The sequence below is a fragment of the Archocentrus centrarchus genome, chromosome 10 (assembly GCF_007364275.1).
Source record: "Archocentrus centrarchus isolate MPI-CPG fArcCen1 chromosome 10, fArcCen1, whole genome shotgun sequence".
NCBI lineage: Eukaryota > Metazoa > Chordata > Actinopteri > Cichliformes > Cichlidae > Archocentrus > Archocentrus centrarchus.
The window spans coordinates 20,686,129-20,704,642 of NC_044355.1; the positions used below are offsets into that span (position 1 = coordinate 20,686,129).

General features: G+C 41.5%; 3 protein-coding genes across 5 annotated transcripts; all 3 read left to right on the forward strand.

Moving 5' to 3' along the window:
- Positions 1-1,979: 1,979 nt before the first annotated feature.
- On the forward strand, positions 1,980-7,207 carry LOC115787375 (uncharacterized). Its single transcript, XM_030740058.1, has 8 exons — positions 1,980-2,219; positions 2,389-2,521; positions 2,602-3,754; positions 3,956-4,086; positions 4,235-4,383; positions 4,618-4,772; positions 6,104-6,189; positions 6,322-7,207. Exons 1-8 carry the CDS (start codon positions 1,995-1,997, stop codon positions 6,402-6,404), a joined length of 2,115 nt encoding a protein of 704 aa, XP_030595918.1. The 5' UTR covers positions 1,980-1,994; the 3' UTR covers positions 6,405-7,207.
- A 983-nt stretch (positions 7,208-8,190) lies between these two features.
- Positions 8,191-11,907, forward strand: LOC115787466 (gap junction beta-1 protein-like). Of its 2 annotated transcripts, none has more exons than XM_030740192.1 (2): positions 8,191-8,327; positions 9,235-11,907. In XM_030740192.1, exon 2 carries the CDS (start codon positions 9,249-9,251, stop codon positions 10,074-10,076), a length of 828 nt encoding a protein of 275 aa, XP_030596052.1. In that variant the 5' UTR covers positions 8,191-8,327; positions 9,235-9,248; the 3' UTR covers positions 10,077-11,907. The 2 variants fall into 2 exon arrangements, with proteins under 2 accessions (XP_030596052.1, XP_030596051.1); XM_030740191.1 differs by lacking the exon at positions 8,191-8,327 and adding an exon at positions 8,878-8,971.
- Positions 11,908-12,567: 660 nt separating this feature from the next.
- Positions 12,568-15,465, forward strand: LOC115786749 (gap junction alpha-3 protein-like). Of its 2 annotated transcripts, none has more exons than XM_030739133.1 (2): positions 12,568-12,793; positions 13,624-15,465. In XM_030739133.1, the coding sequence occupies exon 2, from the start codon at positions 13,648-13,650 to the stop codon at positions 14,725-14,727; it is 1,080 nt and encodes a 359-aa protein (XP_030594993.1). In that variant the 5' UTR covers positions 12,568-12,793; positions 13,624-13,647; the 3' UTR covers positions 14,728-15,465. The 2 variants fall into 2 exon arrangements, with proteins under 2 accessions (XP_030594993.1, XP_030594992.1); XM_030739132.1 differs by lacking the exon at positions 12,568-12,793 and adding an exon at positions 13,389-13,498.
- Positions 15,466-18,514: the final 3,049 nt, after the last annotated feature.

The following is an 18,514-nucleotide window of genomic DNA, read 5'->3' on the forward strand; positions in this document are numbered from 1 at the left end:
TTACTGGCATATAGACATTAGCAACAGCTTGCATGAAAACTTGTACAACTTTCTGTTTCTACCTCTAGACTGTCAAAGGCTTTTTGGTAAAGATTCAATTTTACACAAGTGATTATCTAGTTCCTCAAAGTGACACATATATAAAAATATATATATATTTCATGCATTTATTACTTCTAGGCTGGACTATTGTAATTCATTATTATCAGGCTGTCCTAAAAGCTCCCTGAAAAGCCTTCAACTGATTCAAAATGCTGCAGCTGGAGTACCGACAGGGACTAGAAAGAGGGAGCATATTTCTCCCATATTGGCTTCTCTTCATTGGCTCTCTTTTAAATCCAGAATTTAATTTAAAATCCTTCTCCTCACATACAAGGTCTTGAATAAACAGGCTGCATCTTATCTTAAAGACCTTATAGTACTGTATCACCCCAATAGAGCACTTCACTCTCACACTGCAGGCTTATTTGATGGTATTTAAGAGTAGAATGGGAGGCAGAGTCTTCAGCTTTCAGGCCCCTCTTCTGTGGAACCAGCTCCCAGCTTGGATTTGGGAGACAGACACCCTCTCTATTTTTAAGATTAGGCTTAAAACTTTCCTTTTTGATCAAGCTTATAGTTAGGGCTGGATCAGGTGACCATGAATCCTCCCTTAGTTTTGCTGCAGGCTAGGCTACTGGGGGCTTCCCATGATGCAATGAGCGTTTCTTCTTCACTCACCTCTTTTCACTGTATTTTTACACCACTCTGCATTTAATCATTAGTTATCATTAATCTCTGGCTCTCAACCACAGCATGTCTTTTGTCCTGTCTCCCACCCCGCATCCCCAACCGATCACAGCAGAAAAGGGTATTTTTCCTTCCCGCTCTCGCCAAGTGCTTGCTCGTTGGGGGGGGGGGGGGGGGGTTGCGTGATTGTTTGGGTTTTCTCTGTATTATTTTAGGGCCTTTAAATTATAAAGTGCCTTGGAGGCAACTGTTGCTGTTGTGACTTGGCGCTATATAAATGAAACTGAATGGAACTGAATTTTAAAATATCACACTTATCATCTCAGGGTAGATGAACAGACAGAGGGTACAACCCTGAGTGCCATCAGAACTGATGGCTAATGATCTTAATGTGATTTTTTTTTTTTTTTTTAAACCTGTGGTCTGTTGCTGAGAAAGTTGGATGAGAAGTGTGGGGCGGCTTTGAAATGCTGGAGCCTCTTAATAAACGTGTGGTTTATTACGTTGTAGAGGGGATAGAAAGGGTGAACGTGGGGGTACAACATGCTCTTAACCTAGGTAATGATGTTCGGGGGTTTGAAGGTATTGGAGGCTGTCCTGTGAGGCTTCTGAACCGTCGGAGGATGTTACCTGTCCCAATACCTTTCACTGAGGGTTAAGCACATTTTCACAATAAATGAGCCAAGATGGTGGACTGTCCTTGCTGGAAGAAAGAGCGGGGCACATTTGTATGACTACCGGGCTTAAAGAAGAATTGCTTCACTATGGTAATTCTTCAAATCCCCCAAGAAAACCTATGAGCAAAGACAGCCGTTAAAGCCGGGAACAAAAACGCTAATTGGCTAGCTAACTAGCAGCTAATTGGCCACCAGACGCGCAGGGGTCCAGTCATACTCAACACCCGGTGTTACACCAAATTCTGCGACCCATCATATTCTGCGACCACAGGGGGCGATAGCGTACATCCCTCTGCATGTACGTGCTGAATACCAGCGAGAAGGAGACTATTTACGTAAACTGCAACATTTATTTATCGTTTACCAATTTATTGAAGGATGGGTAGTAGTGGGTTTATGTATTTCAAACGATAGAATAAAAGCATTCAATGCAACGGTCCGTCCAGCTGTGTTCAATGTCAAATAAAAAAAACACATTTCCTTCGTCAATGCGAACGAAATAATATTCCGTAAGGTTTACAATCTCCTGTTTTGGTGCTTACGCAGTTTACGTAAATAGTCTCCTTCTCGCTGGTATTCAGCACGTACATGCAGAGGGATGTACGCTATCGCCCCCTGTGGTCGCAGAATATGATGGGTCGCAGAATTTGGTGTAACACCGGCACACTCGCCATGACTCCTCACAAAGTGCCTGTCAACCTCCAGTCCTGCCCCTCCATAGTCTCCCAGAAAGTCCAGTTAACTTACCAGCTGTTCTTACTGGAAAATGCCCGGAATACACTTGAACAAGACCTTCGCAACTTCACCATCAAGGTAAAGCTAGCTAGCAAGAAAGCAACTAAATTAATGCATTTTGTTAAGTTAGCGGATATTGCTAAGACCGGTGGAAAAACATAAACCTCTTTCATTACAAAAATATGAAGTATCAACTGACTACCTAAATTAATTTAATTTAAGCTTGTCTCTCATATTTTTTGACCAGGCCTATAAAGAGGTCCAAGGTTTCCTGAATTCATCTTGTCCCAGTAGCTTGTTCAGTGAACTCATAAAGGATTTAGATGTGAAATGTCAAACAGTTGCAAAGTTTTCAGCTTTATTAAAGGACCTCACAGTTGGTAAGTCATGAATTAATCAAATAGATACAGATGGATAAATACCTTTTTAATAAACCTCTGCTTCTTGCTTTCCCTATCAGAGCTGCCGGTTTGTGTTCAGCCTAAAGTTAAAAATGGAGTGAGCACAAACCAGGTTCAGCTCCCTGGCATCCAAGGGATCCGGATGGCAGATGTTCTTAAGTTTGGGCCCATGTTAAAGAACGCGCTGATGGCAAGGTCAGTAGTGAAAGCGGTCCAGGTGCTTGGAGCCACCCTGTCTCTTCAGCAGCTGAAAAATTGCCTCACTGCAAAGCCTGCAGCGGTCAGTCAGTGTGACATGATATCTTCGAGCCTCAACAGCACTGTTTTGACTTCAAGCGCGTCCTGTTATTCTAAGCCTGAAGAAGAGCAGGTTGTGTTTGAGGAGAAAAGCCAAGCGGATGCTGCGATTTTTCCACCTGTCACTAGCAAGAGCTGTAACAGAAGTGCAGAGAGGCCACAAATACTTGTACCTCCCTTAAAAGCTGGATTCCCTGAGATTGGTAACCCTAAGCCCATGAGCTCCACACCACTATTACACTGGGGATGTGTAGATGATGTGAAGGTGCAGCACCAAAAACAAACATCCTCCCAGCTGCTGCACTTCCTCAGAGCAAAAGCTAAAAACATGGGTTCACTGGAGGTCACGGTCACGCAGTGGACTAAAAGTGCATACAGTTCAAATTTACAACAGCCTGTGTTACCTTCCGTTATAGCACACAGCGACCAGACCAGTCATGTTGTCACTGATCTGGAAGAAGTATTTGCTCCAAAAACTTTGTGTGAAAAGTTTGAAGCCCAAGCCCCAGTCTTCAGAGTAAAACGAGCCGAGTCTAGTGGTGCACTCATCTACAGTTGTGTGATTGCAACACAAACTGAACTGTGGGATATTGGAGAAATCTTCACAGAGGTAGTGCAGAAGGGCTCTAAACCTGGCCCCTTGGAAGGTGAAGACTGCCAGAATGTAACTACTCAGGGGGAGAACTGCAATGTAAATATCCACTGGAAATCCAGAACTCTCAAGTGCGCAGACCCTGAACATTTTAACAGCTCTGATGGTGCGAAAATGCCAACAATCAATGGTTTTAAGATTCCCGAGTTTCAGATTCGAAGATTTGAAGAGACTGAGGTTGTAGTGTCTCACACTGAGAGTCCAGGCAACTTCTACATTCAGCACGCAGACTCCCATGAGAAGCTACAGGCCCTTGTCACAGAGTAAGTTGTTCAGCGTGGAATCTAAACTTATGTCTGCTTTTTCTCAAATTTTCCCGCTGATTCACTGATGACATTTGCGAGACTGTAAGAGCCGCTTATCCCTTTTGTTGATTACTGTTTTCTCTGTAGGTTTTCCTTCTTTCTTTTTTTAATAACCCACATGTTTCTGGTCATCATCATTATTATTTTCATTTGGCACAGCTGGAAAGGCAGTAGTTCATATGCTGAGCAGAACACCATTCCAGATATTGGAACCCAAGTAATGGGTTGGTTCACCAAGCAAGAACGATGGTGCAGGGGCCAGGTGATGAAGATATGTGGAGTGAGCAGAGGTGGGTTCAGTTGTATTGAAATGATTTTGCAAATGTGTACCTCTAGATGGTAGCAGTGTCACTTTGCTGGTAGTCGCTTGGGAATTTCACACTGGCCTTTTTCTGTATGTTCTCTGTTTTTTTTGGATGCACGATGATAATGTTTCAGATGGTGCTGAGACAGAGACATCCATCAAGGTGGAGGTGAAAAGGCTGGACTATGGTGACACTGCCTGCCTGTCATTGTCAAATATAAAGGAGCTGACCCCAGAAATAGCTGTTTTACCACTTCAGGCTGTGCAGGTCTCACTGGCTAATGTAAGTGGCCTCACAATCTTCTGCCTGCATGAACACTTAAAAATCAGCAGAGGCAGGCATCCTTCTCAAAATTTGCATACATGGAAATGTTTAAAAAGCTGTGCCGCGTGAGTGTGGGCTTAATTATTTACATTTGTCCACTATTAGTCACAGCGTTATCTGTTACTTTTTGGCGATAAAAGGAAATGAATTATCTCAGTTCATGGTATTTTGTGTGTGTTTCCTACCCCTTAGGTGACGCCTGTGAATGGGAGAGATTGGTCCGAGGAGGCAGTCGGCTGGTTCAAAGCGATGGTACACAACAGAACTCTCTATGCCAGGCTTTACCCACAGGAAGCCAAAGTTACAGTCGAGCTGTTCTTGGAAAAGGGAAAGCTCGGAGCTATGAGGTACTGAGAGATAAAACACAGCCAATTATAAAAATTTGTTATAAAAAGTGCTATAAAATTTTAAATGGACAGAATTTTAAACAGTAAAAAAACTGGTTAAATCACAGTTAAATAAACCTTTTTATATTTTATTTGTACAAGCAATGTCATTTGTTAAATTAAGAAGTCAAATAGTGATTGTATAGTACTGTGCAAAAGTCTTGAGCCGCCCCTCGTTTCTTTATATTTTGCAAGGAAAAGGAGAAATGAGTGCAGCGATCTACTGAAACATGAACAGACATACATGTAAATAGCATTTAGGGCAAAAACTGAGTTTGTATAATTCTAACAAGCTTCAAAGTGAGTATTTGGTGTCACCTTTATTCTTCAACACACATTTCTTTAAGTCTTCAGGAATAGTTCTCCAGGCTTCTAGAAGGACATTCAAAGCTCTTCATTGGATGTTGGCTGCCATTTGTTCTGTTCTGTTAAGATGATCCCACACTGCTTCAATAAAGTTGAGGTCCGGGTTCTGGTGAGGCCAGTCCGTGACTCAGTATTTTTTTCTAGCTAGGTATGGTTTCACTGCATTGGCAGTGTTTTGGGGACCATTGTCCTACTGACTGGCCATTGCCAATGAGAAGCTTTCTAGATGGTATTGTGGGGTGCATCAAAATGTGCCGGTTCTTTTCTGCCTTCATAATTCTGTCAATTTTGACGAGATCCCCTACACCACTGGCTGAAATGCAGTCCCAAACCAGGACAGAGCATCTACTGTGTCCCCTTGCCACTGATTTTCAGACCAGTTCTTGTGTAATTTGGAATACCTCAGTCTTTTCTCCCTTCCTTAAGAATGGCTTCTTGACAGCCAGCCTTCCACTGAGACCATTTCTGTTGGGGCTTCAGTGAACAGTAGATGGATCACCAGTAAAGCCAGATGCATCTCTCAGCTCTCATGTCTTGTCTGCTGGATTTCTTTTCCTGTCTCTTAAGGACATGACTTTGAGATATTATTCATCTGCTACAAATAGTTTTGTTAGGCCTTCCACTTCTTTTGTTCTTCCCTTATCCAGTTTCCTCAAGTTTTTTTTTTTTCCCCTTTTTTTAATTTTTTCCCCAAGTTTTTAAGGACATGCTGCACACTATGCTGAGAGATGCCAAGTTTTAAGCTCATAGCTCTTTGGGAATTACCATAGTGATACAAAACTACTATTTCATACCTGTCAAACTGTGGTATCTTTGGTATTTTTTTATAGATTCACCCCCCCCCCCCCCACCCCCCACCCCACCCCTTTTCTGGTATATGACTGGCTGCCAGTTGTCTTAACTACACATTTTACATGTCCTTTCAGGAGGGGTGCATCCCTTTCTTTGAGACTGACCCAAAATGGACATGCCATTCACAGCAAACAGAAGAATACCAGTAATATCAAAAGAAGTAAGTAGAATTATATTTTAGAAATGTATTTACTCAAAGCTATCTATCACTACTACACGTCGTGGCAGTGTGTTTATTCCTTAGTGTCACCGCTCTATTTTGATACTCAGAATCTTGCATTTTGTTTTGTAGACACTGTTCAGCTTATAGCACAAAAAAAGGCCTCTGACTGGGAGAAGTATCTCATCTCATGCTATACTCAAAGTAAGAAGTAGTTCAGAAATCAGAGATTGTGTGTAATTCTGTTGGTGTCATTTTGTCTTACTCGAATGACTGCACAACCAGTGTTTAAATTAAAAATGCAAGTGTACGCTACCATTTAGCTCAAACGTGTACTGTATAAAAACATTGTTCATGCTGTAAAACCTAAACGAGTAAAGAAATATTTGAATGAGGAACAGAAATATTCAATTTTGACTGACTGTGTGCAAGTAAACATACAGTGGACTCTGAGTTGTAGCTTACATGAATGGCTATAAAGTTGAAGGATATTTGGGAAAAAAAAATTATGAAAAAAATAGATTTATAATAGATTAATTGGACTAGTACACATTAAGTCATGTGTATATAAAAGTTATCTTGTGTATTTTTAGTTGATACAATAAGAGCTTGAAAACTGTTTCTAGTAAGTGTACATTTATTTTCTCAAATGACTGAACAGGAATTTTTTCATCTTTTGTATCTTTTTTTTCCTTTTTTTTTTTTTTCTTTTCACTTTATGTACATGAAAGGGATACAGTTTTTTGCTTGTTTTCTTTTGAAAGTTTCAGTCTTTAAAGATGTGTATGCATGTTCCCTTCCCTGTGTTTAAAAACTATATTTCAAGTTCTGATTATTTTTAGCCACTAGACGGTGCCAGCTCAGTCTGATTACCCGCTCTTGAGTAGTATTCATTGCTTTTTGTTTTATCTGTATGCTGCAAACAGTAGATCTGTTATTTTTCATTTTATTTTACGTATCACTTTTCTTAGATCATAAAGCCATGTTGCCTTGGTTATCTTGTTCTTATACAATGGCAAATTTGTTGTTTTTGTTTGCATCCCTACTTTTGAAATAAAAACGTGCTCTCTACAATTTCAGATTTATGCTGTGTCCCTTCCTTGAAACTTGTAAATGAGGTGCAGTTCATTCAAAGAATTAGAAAGCCACCCAAACCCTCCCACTGCACTTGTCAGAAGTGATGGTATGGTCTGAGTGACGCAGAAAAGCTCGCAGCACACTGAACTGCTGTATGCCATTGTGACAGTACATGACAAACGGCCCTGTTGTTTTCACTTGTGTGCAGTTTGTTGTTACTGTAAATTACTGTTTCTGCTGTTACAGGAAGGGGTTTGACCAGAACTGACTTGTTATCAGTACTATGTAAATAATGATTTTTATACAATGTCGTCAGTAGACCGTGAAGCTGTATGATTGTGAGAGCGTATGGAATTGGTAACATGCAGTACAGTAATGTGTTTTATAGATGGCAGAGACATGACTGAAGTTATCTAACCTGGGTGACTCCAGATTATTACATTCTTGTGGTATGTACTTGTAATTAAAAGTGTCAAGTTAACAATCAGACATTTAAAGTGAGTGTTCAGATTCCTGTCAAAGGAGCAATTTGGAAAATCTGGTAACTATTAATTCCATTATATTTACAGCACATGTTTGTGAAATCAAATCTAAAGTATTCAAATCTGGCCACTCCATTAGTGTTTGCAGTAGCTGACTAGGTCATATATAATCTGGATAAATTTGGAAACCTGTTAGTATCTCAGTGGCAGTGACTCAGGTCAAAGGCTTCCTTCACGTCTCTGCCCTGCCAAGCACAATAAATAGTGTGGCAGGCTGAGGCCTTTTGTGTCCACACAGATTCCTTCTTTTGCCCCGGGGTAGGCGGAAATTGAGGCGTTTGATCTGAATTCTGAAAGAGTCTTGTTGCAGCCCCATAAAGGGTGCCATTGTATGTAAATAGTTTATATAAGAGCATATGACTGCTACGGTGCAGGGCAGCGGCTAGTGGCGGAGGAATGATTAGCATTTTCCGAACGCATGGTGTTCTCAGTCCAGCCTTTTGGCTCGCTAAAAAACACAAAATTTGAATTAATTTCTTCCCATTTTGTACACATTTTTGTGTACCACCACAGCTGAAGGTAAAATCCATGTTCTCTCCTTTTAATTGTGTTTTATACTAACATTCATTGAGTGAAAGGGGGTTGGATTTGGTGTGAGTGATGACTGACATGCCCCAGTAACTTGGCTTGACAAATACTTGGCGTGCTCATAGTCTCATTATTATTTCCCTTTATGGTAGCAATATTTTATTGAATATGCTTTAAAAGACACTCATCATTTTGAGATGATTTTTTTTTTTTTTTTTTTTAAGGCAAATCTCAAAGAATGTAGCTTTTCTCAAACAATAGATCACTCTCACTAGTCAGACAAAAAAGAAAAACCTCAATGAGATGCAGGTCTTGCTGCTTCCTTGGAGAAATTCGCTGGCAGTCTGTCTGTCTGCAGCTGGGCTGTAGGCCAGCCTGGGAGTACAGTATTAATACAGGACGAGTGCATCACGTGGTTCTGCAAATGTTTCACAATTGGTTTCGACCTGTTGCGTCTTCTGACGGTGCATGGTGGTAGGCCATCGCCCCTGTTTTTATACAGCCGGCAGGCTGCTTGGCAATTCTTGTCTGTTGTTCCTGACTGCCAAATCCAGCTTGATGCTCAGGTCATACCTCAGGATGGTCATCTTTGGACCCGGCGCTGCTTACGCCGCTTGCACCGCCGGCTGAGCCTGGTAAACCTCTAAAAACTAATGTTACACCAGTTAGATTTTTCCTAAAATGCTAAATTTTGTGTCATTTACATAGTTTATAAGCCTTATTTAACATGACAACCCACTGTGACTTTATGCCAGTAATGAAAGAACAGGCTGTAAATTTTCTAATCATTCTTAAACTTAGCACTTTTTTGGAATTATGATAGAAAGTCACACACACATGTAACTGCATACACCTGTAAAATCTTGTTGTTTATCCAATATTAATCCCTTTTTTCCAGACCTGGAGGCGAAAATGAACTGGGGGTCCTTTTATGCCGTGATCAGCGGCGTAAACAGGCACTCTACTGGCATCGGACGCATTTGGCTGTCTGTCATCTTTATCTTCCGCATCCTGGTCCTGGTGGTTGCTGCAGAGAGCGTTTGGGGAGATGAAAAGTCTGGCTTTACCTGCAACACCCAGCAGCCCGGCTGCAATAGCGTCTGCTACGACCAGTTCTTCCCGATCTCACACATCCGCCTGTGGGCGCTTCAGCTCATCCTGGTCTCCACCCCTGCACTCTTGGTGGCCATGCACGTAGCCCACCGAAGGCACATCGACAAGAAGATCCTGAAGAGGACAGGCCGCAGTAGCCCCAAAGAGCTGGAACACATCAAGAACCAGAAGTTTCAGATCACAGGAGCTCTGTGGTGGACATACATGATCAGTATCATCTTCAGAATCATCTTCGAAGTGGCTTTTCTCTACATCTTTTACTTGATCTATCCAGACTTTAAGATGGTGCGTTTGGTGAAATGTGACTCATACCCTTGCCCCAATACAGTGGACTGTTTTGTCTCCAGACCAACAGAAAAGACCATATTCACTGTGTTTATGCTGGCAGTGTCTGCGGTGTGTGTGCTGCTCAACCTGGCTGAGGTGGTGTACCTCATAGGCAAGGCCTGCAAACGGTGCTTTCGCGGCTCTGAAGATGAGTCAAAGTTGCCGTGGATAAGTCAAAAATTGTCTACTTACAGGCAAAATGAAATCAATCAGCTGATAGCAGATCATTCTCTCAAGTCTAAGTTCACTGTGACCAAAAAGAGCCCAACCGAGAGGGGTGAGAGGTGTTCTGCTTTCTGAGACTCTCTTGAACTAATAAGCAGTAACCACACCTGACTGTAGCATCTCATGCATTAATGTCACGTATACTGTGTATTTGGTCAATGGTCAGCTTCTTGAACATTTATTTATTTATTTATATATAATTCAGTTAGTTGGTCTTAGATTATTGTTTTTATCTCTTCATTTTTACTCACAAATGTTAGCTGCTCTTCTTGTCTAAACTATGTGGAGCCTGTAGTGAAGGTTTAAAGACCAAACTAGTGGTTCTGCACATTTTAGCTCATTTACCACAAATCCAAGATGGCTTGACACTTCAAAGTATGCATTTGTTGAAATCTTGCAGGTGCAGCAGCTCAGTTTGCTTAAAAGCCCCAAAATAATTGTTCTGATTGTTGTATTATATGAGAACATTAACGCATACCAGCTATAAATGGTAAGTATCGTTACATATACGTGATTTCAATTAAGAGAAAAGAAAAGCAGCCAAAAAGTTCAGAAACATCGGTTTGGTCCTTTAAAAAGCAGCGATTACTGAAGTAGTTTAAATGCTGGATAAGAAAGTCTACTTGTTAATTTTTGTCATTTTGGTCACAAAAATGCTACTATTCAAAGCTAGTATAAGTATATGGGTTTAATCATTTATATGGGTACAATGATTTTAACATCTATTAACAGTATGGTAATTAGATTTTATTGGATGGTCACTGATTACTCTAAACTTTGTGTAGACATCAAAAACATATTGCTATAGTTGGTGCTAGGAAAGAATATTTAATTTATTTTTAATTAAATATTGTTTAAATGTGTCTGTGATGTTATAACCTACACCATACCTATTGACCACAATATTCAATTTCAATTCAATTTTATTTATAGAGCACTGAATCGCAACATTGGCCTCAAGGCGCATTATATTGTAAGGTAAATGCCCTACAATAATTACAGAGAAAACTCAACAGTTAAAACGACCCCCTATGAGCATGCACTTGGCGACAGTGGGAAGGAAAACCCTTTAAACAGGAAGATACCTCCAGTGTAACCAGGCTCAGGGAAGGGCAGCCATTTGCCATCTGCTGGGACCGGTTGGGGCTGAGGGGAAGGGAAACGGGACAAAAGCACATTGAAGTCAGCAGCCTCTGAGGCGGGGTGGTCTGCAGCGTGCAGCAGATCTTTTTGGGTCCCTTAGGCTGTAGCATGGGGCCTCTGTAAACTTGCGGATGCGCGATCCAAATGGGATCTGCGGGGTTTGGAGGCCTGGTCACTACCTCGAGCGCTGCGTCTGGTTCCTCAAGCAGCTCCTTTGACAGGGTGCTTTTATCTGCAGGGAGAGACCACTGCTGTCGGGGTGTGCTGTTGCCACGGGTGGTGTTTGGATGCGGGCATACCTGCATGAATGCAACAACCCAAAGTTTCTTTGAAGAGCATTGCATTGTGAGGAGATGATCAATGTTCACCTGTCAGTGGGTTTAGTATTGTGGCTGCTCAGTGTGTACAAAAAGGAAAAATATTTGCCTCAAACATGTTACTATTTTTGAATGATGAATAAAGTCTTCACTTTGACATGTCATGAAACCTTCATCCATTTCCAACTCATAATCCCTGAAAGATATAATAGACATTACAGTGATTTCAGTGTTTCTATTTGTCTGCAGGGTTACCATTCAGTAGAATATCTTTGCAGCTTTTGTTGTAAAGTTTTCTTCTGGTGAGCTTAAATAAATGTTTGCAGTTGACATACTTTTTAACAGACCCTTATATTCACCATCATGTTATATTAGTTAATATCTCTCCTATCCCATAAATGTAATGCCTGATGCTCTGGTATGTTTATACAAACCTTTTGTCATTTATACATGTAATATATGGGGGTGGGGGTGGGGGGGGCACTCTCTAAATGCACATATAGCGGTTTACATCCAGGTAAACAATCCAGATAAACTATATAATGGGTTGAAACTATTTACAATGTACATTCTGTAATATAAAAAAATAAACTGCCAGATAATATGAAATTGAGCAAATGTACAGTGTATTGTTTCTTTGAGTACACAATGAAATGGGTTGCACCAAACCGATGAAGTATTCTGAGTTATCATTTTTAATAACTATGATTTTAACTCCCTGAATCTAAAGTTTTTTTAATCAGTTTACCCCTTCCACTCACTAAGATTTGGAACTTGAGGATGCCAGTACATGCTCATCTCCAAGCACCCACCACCACCACCCCCATGATAGGAAAGAGACCCTTGTGCTATATTTAGACCCCAGGAACACTTGTGGCCAGACTTAGCAGACAACATCATTGGCCAGCTGCCCTGTCACTTGCTGTAACAAGCGAGCAGGGGTTTGTTTAATAGTTTACACTGGACAGTGCACACTGTGCCAAATATAACTGAGGGTTGAGGGAGGGCAGGTCGGCTGGTTGGTTGGTTGGTTGTGTGTGTGTGTGTGTGTGTTGTGGCCGGCTGAAGACCCTTGGGCCTGGATCCTGATTTCTGCGTGAGCTGTATTTGAAGACAGAGGCCTGAGTCACTGAGCTTGTCGGCGTGGAGCTGAATTTGTGACTAGCAGTATTCCACTTTTCCTGTCCATTCAAGGGCATTGTTGGGGGCCCTAAGATCAGAGTTGCACTGAGGCCTGTCAGAAAAGCAGTGAAGCCTTATGGACCCTCCCAGACGAGTGAAGCTTTGCCGCAGAGGATGTATAAGTTGACACGGTGGCTTCCTCCAGTAAATGTGAGTCTTCTGTGATTTTGTATTTTTGTGAACTTTATGCTTTATGGACTGAAATACTTGTTCTTTTAGGACACGCTGTGACCAAAAGCTGTAGATGTCAGTTTACAGCTGCCTTATGTGGAAACACAAGTTGCAGTTTTTTTTTTTAACCCCAAACAATGCCATTATTCTCCATTTTAACATGGGATCACACACCGCGGTGGTCCCATATTTACATTTCTGCTCAGCCTATTAATGTTGGATGCGGCTCCCACAACGTTAACCCACCTGCTGCATTTCAACACTTGAATTCATCCTCCTTCACAGCAGCATACCTTCTGCTTCCACTCTTACTACTGCACAGTCCATCCATCAGAAGCAGAATCTATTTAAAACCTAATGTGTCACAGGAGCCGACAGCTCCAGCATTACTCAACTGTTTCTAATTCGCACTCCCACCACATCTGCCCGGTGTTTGATTTCACTTCGTGTGACTCGTGTTGCCATGGCGTAGGTCATGAAGGCCAGGAGCTGCAGAATCATGACTGAAACCTGCCTTCCTCCTGTCCACACTTGCCAAATATATACCTTCCAAAAGTAAATATAATCCTGTTTGCATCCATGTGGATAAGCCCACTACATGCTCTGTGGCAGTCCCTCAGTTGGACACTCAGTTAGCAGATTGGCTCCTCAGAAACGTCGTTATTCTGAGCTCTCCTGAAGTCGGTAAGAGAATTTGTAGTCATCAGGAATAACTTTAAACTCAGGATTAGTTTTACTTTTATATGTTATGTGCACAAGTCTGTAGATGAAATACATGAAACTATTTTCTGTTTTCAAATCCTCTGTAGTCCCAGATCTGACCTCTCACAGCCATGGGGGACTGGAACCTGCTGGGAAAGCTCCTAGAAAAAGCTCAGGAGCACTCCACCGTGGTGGGGAAGGTGTGGCTCACTGTCCTGTTCATATTCCGCATCCTGATCCTGAGCGCTGCGACAGAGAAGGTGTGGGGCGACGAGCAGTCGGGCTTCACCTGCGACACCAAGCAGCCTGGTTGCGAGAACGTGTGCTACGACATCACTTTCCCCATATCCCACGTCCGCTTTTGGGTGCTGCAGATAATCTTTGTGTCCACACCCACTTTAATATACCTGGGGCACATTCTCCATCTTGTGAGGATGGAGGAAAAGGAGAAAGAGAAGGAGAGAGAAAAGGAGCATGCTCATCATTCAGACAAACAGACTCTCATTGTGGACTTGAAGCACAAGAAGGCTCTGATAAGGGACAATAAGGGGAGGGTGCGCCTGCAGGGGGAGCTTTTGCGCACATATGTCTTCAATGTAATCTTCAAGACGCTGTTTGAGGTGGGCTTCATTGTGGCCCAGTACTTTTTGTACGGCTTTGAGCTGAAACCTATGTATGCGTGTGAGAGACCACCCTGCCAAAATGTGGTCAACTGCTACATATCCCGCCCCACAGAGAAAACCATCTTCATCATCTTCATGCTCGGAGTGGCCTCTTTCTCTCTGTTACTCAACCTCATAGAGATCTACCATCTGGGCTTCACCAAGTGCCGCCAGGGCATCACCTTCAGGAGACGTAACCAGTCCCATGAGAGTATCTCCAAGGAGCCCATTGAGGCTGCAGGGCTGTTTGCCCCAAGTTACGACGACTGCTTCCAGGGGCACCGCCAAGTCCAGCCTGCTTACCCGCCCGTACCCTGCTACACTGCGGCCACAGACTCGTCCTTCCACCCCTACCACAGTAAGGCAGCCTACAAACAGAACAAGGACAACTTAGCGGTGGAGAGGAGCAGCAGCAGCAAGCCAGAGGAATGTGACCTGAAAGGAAAGAAGGGAGCAGGATCTGCCCCTGGGTCACCTACGCAGGCCAGGCCCGGCCACAGTGCCAAACACAGCAGCAACAAGACTAGAATAGATGATCTGAAGATATGAAGAGGTTTATGTTTCTCTGAGGGGTCTTAAAATGTGTGTGGGGCTCATATGTTGTTTGGAAGTGTTCATACATGCCAAACTGACTCCCACTCTTCAAGATGGCACCGCTTTGACTCATTCCAACTTGGAGGGGAGGTATTCACAGAGCACAGAGAGAAGCCTGAAATGGCACCACAAAGACATTTCTAATAAACCTTCACAATAAAGGAGATTCTGCTTCTTTACTGGTCCTTTTATATATGGAGAAACAAAAATGGATTTCACTTTGGACTACAGCAGTAAATGTTGTGGCAACAGACTAGTTTTGGTACTGGTGTTTTCTAAAGTTGTGTTGATTGGTGTGAAGCTTTCCGCCATTCAGTTTTATCACTCATATCAAATCTACAAAAGAGAGTCGGCTCGGGTTTACAGAGAGCTCATCTTTATTTTTCTCAACGCGTGAAGAATCTAGAATCCAGGGCAGGAACTTGCACAGCACTGGCCTGACCTCATTCAAGGAAATCAGATAGGGAGAAAAGTTAAATTTAACTCCCTTTAACTGTTTTGAGGTCATCATCTAGCATAGTTCACTTGCTTAGACTTGAAGTGAGGAGTTGTGCAATACCTGACAATTCATTGGAGGCTGGAACTGCAGTTACTCCAGAATGCGCCTCAAAAAGATATTGCACTGGTCTCAGGAGTTCCCACATTTGTACTGTCTCTTTGTGGGGTTTTTTTTTTTTTTGGTTTTTTTAAAATTGCAGCAGCCAAAAAGTACACAACAAGAAAAGCATGTCGTTTGGTTTATCCTTGTTTCTGTCTGAATTTGTGACGTTTGTTTTCTTTGAAGCACTCGGTTTCAACCCTGTTTGTAAAACCGCTTGAAATAAATTGTCTTAAATTTGCAGCTCATCTGTGATTTCGAGTCTTTACCATGTAGCGATGTCATGTCATACCCCTGAAGTTAACACATCAACAGCAGCTGTAATATTAGCTGTGCTGAACCCAACTTGAAATGCAGCGAAGCTCTGCAGGCGACGTCTTTCTTTTAAAAAAGATCACATTGTTAACGAACACGGGATCTCTGAAATTAGGATTTGCCAGGTGTCGTTTGAGTCATCATTTCAGCATGTTTAAAACGGACATGTTGAAGCAAGAATAAACACGTGTAAAGTCTTTGCTGTGCGCGTTTCCCTCGCGTGCACATCTCATACTCATCTGTGCCAGGAAAGCACGAACCACTGCTATGAAAGCCTTGAAACTGATCGCAAGTGCATGATGAAGAAAGCACACTAATTTCCAATAATTTCCAATCCAGATGCTTGGTGTCTCAAGGAAATCAGTTCTTTTATATATATATATATATATATATATATAAGTTCATATATAATCTGTTTAAGTTGCAGTTTCTGTGTGTTATGAGGTAAGACTAAGTATGGTCTGGGCATACTAGACTCCACTTTTGTGTGTTGCGGTGCCAAGCACAAAATGCTTCACATCCCTCACATGTCATTTGGGAAAACACACAATAACACAATGGACTAAAGAGTCAAACACTTCACACGATTCACACATCCTTACGAACTGAGATGAAAAATGGAGGTAATTTTGGAATAATGTGACCGTCTTTGAGAGAGAAGCTTCATCTTTTTTCTTAAAGATGACAGATGAAAAGGAATGAGTTATGACGTAGTTCATATCCAGCACCTTGAAATGAAATCCTTCTGTGAAGCTTGTGTTTCACCATCAGATTATTGGACTGTTACAGAAGATGTCCAGTGTAGCACATTTTTTGGAGATATATGGTATATTTCGATAAATTATCTACAGCTATAAAAGTTCAGTGTGTTATATAAAGCATAAATAACCTAACAGTGGCATTTTATGAAATGCTGCTCTTGCACAAAACAGTATTATTTCTAATATCCTCCTGAGGTTTTGCTCATTTTTTTTTTTTTAATTCTGTGGGTGAAATTATCAGCAGCGTGACCACCCAGGACTACAAAAACATGGTTATTATTTCAATGCAATTTGTCTTTGAGGCTATTAAAATCGTGTGGGGTGATGGGCCAAAACATTACGTTACTGTTGAAAAGAATCAAGGCGCTCATGTGTGTTATTAACATTTGATTTGGAGCCTCCCATTTACAGTACAAGGAGAAGAACAGCACATTATCTCTGTTTAATGTAACAGAAGATATTAATGACTAAAAGTACACAGAGATGCTGTGCTGTAATTTTAAACTGCACAGCAAAACATCCAGTATTCTAGATAAAGGTGATAATCATTTGAAAACACTACTATGGTAGCTGAAATTGGCTCCAGCCCAACAGCAGCCCTGAAATGAATGAGAAGAAAATTAGTTGTTTTTTTAACTCAAAAATATCATTAGCTCTAACTCCCCAACTGTCTCTGATATTGGCTTCTTTCAGTTTGAGAGCTTTCTGTTATGTACCGCCAGTGTCACATCCCCCAAACACCACAGCGGGATTCCAATCTTATCTTTGACTCGATTTCTTCTTTCACAGCCATTCCTTGATTTAATTCCACGTGTACTTAGCATTATTATCTCTATGAAAGGCCCACTTCCAGTCCAATTCCAGCTTAAGGATAGCTGGCTTTGCAATAACTTCAAGCAGAGTGCATAGGTGAATCAGTAGCTGCAAGCTGTCCGGTTCTTGAGTCAGCAAAGCAACCCTGAATCACATTTTCACCACCATTATTCACAGCTGCTGTGGGGGTTCCTCTTCTGAAGAGCTGCCGTTGGCCTGTGTCAAGCAGAGTGTTACTGTGTTTAATTTGTCTGGCCAGAGCACATTATAGTTCTCGTTATACCTCTATGTTACAGTCACAGTGGCTCTTTTGGAGAGTTTTCCTGACAGACCTCCCGTTCAGGTCATCTCTTTCCAACTGCAGCTACACACACTTTGACACTAAAACTTGCGAGCATTACCTGCAGATCCTGAGGTGAATTTTAGGGCTTTGGGAATTAGTGCACTGGAAAAAAAAACACTGTTGTTTGAAATCTAAGCTTGAAAATGATTCTCCTTACTATGTAATATTTAATTCAAATAATTTGGAGATCTTTTCCATTTCTTTCCAGTATTAAAAGCATCTAAAAACCGTCTTTTTGAAGGTCTCTATATCTTACCCCGATGCCATCATACGTGTCATGGCAAAGAGGACAGCAGACCCTAAATGTGATAGGCTTAAATAAGCCCCCTTTTCACTCCTTGATGAAGAGCTGATCACTGGCACCTAATCTAAAAGCCCCTGATTAAACTTTACTTGTTGATTTGAAGGTAAGATAGATGCAAGAATCTATCAGTTCTTCTTCATATCAGTTCTTTCCTTCAATCATTTTTTTTTCTAATTTAATGGTAAAACTAACGTGTCATTAGTTTTAGTGTGCCACCTTTATCTCCGTGCACTGTTCAAGAGGATTCAGTTGCATTGGATTATATTAAAGTTGCAAAGTATCTACATAAATAAAACCTTCTAAAGTGGTAAGTGAGCAAAGATATCCTCATATGATCATAAAAGACTAAATGATTATTATAATCTCTGTGCTAATTAAATAAAGAATACCCCAGTGTTGCTGTTGTTTTTCTTCAGGGCTGCAAACATGCCTCACGTCTTCTCCAAAGCACCTGAGCAGAATTTCATGGGAAATAACAACACAAACTAACACAATAACGTGCCTTCTTGGTTGTGTTTAATGGTGGATATGATCTTAAGTGTTCAGATGAGTTATTTTCCTGCTTTACTCTGTTTGCTCCCTGAGGTTTAGTGTAGTGTATTTCACAT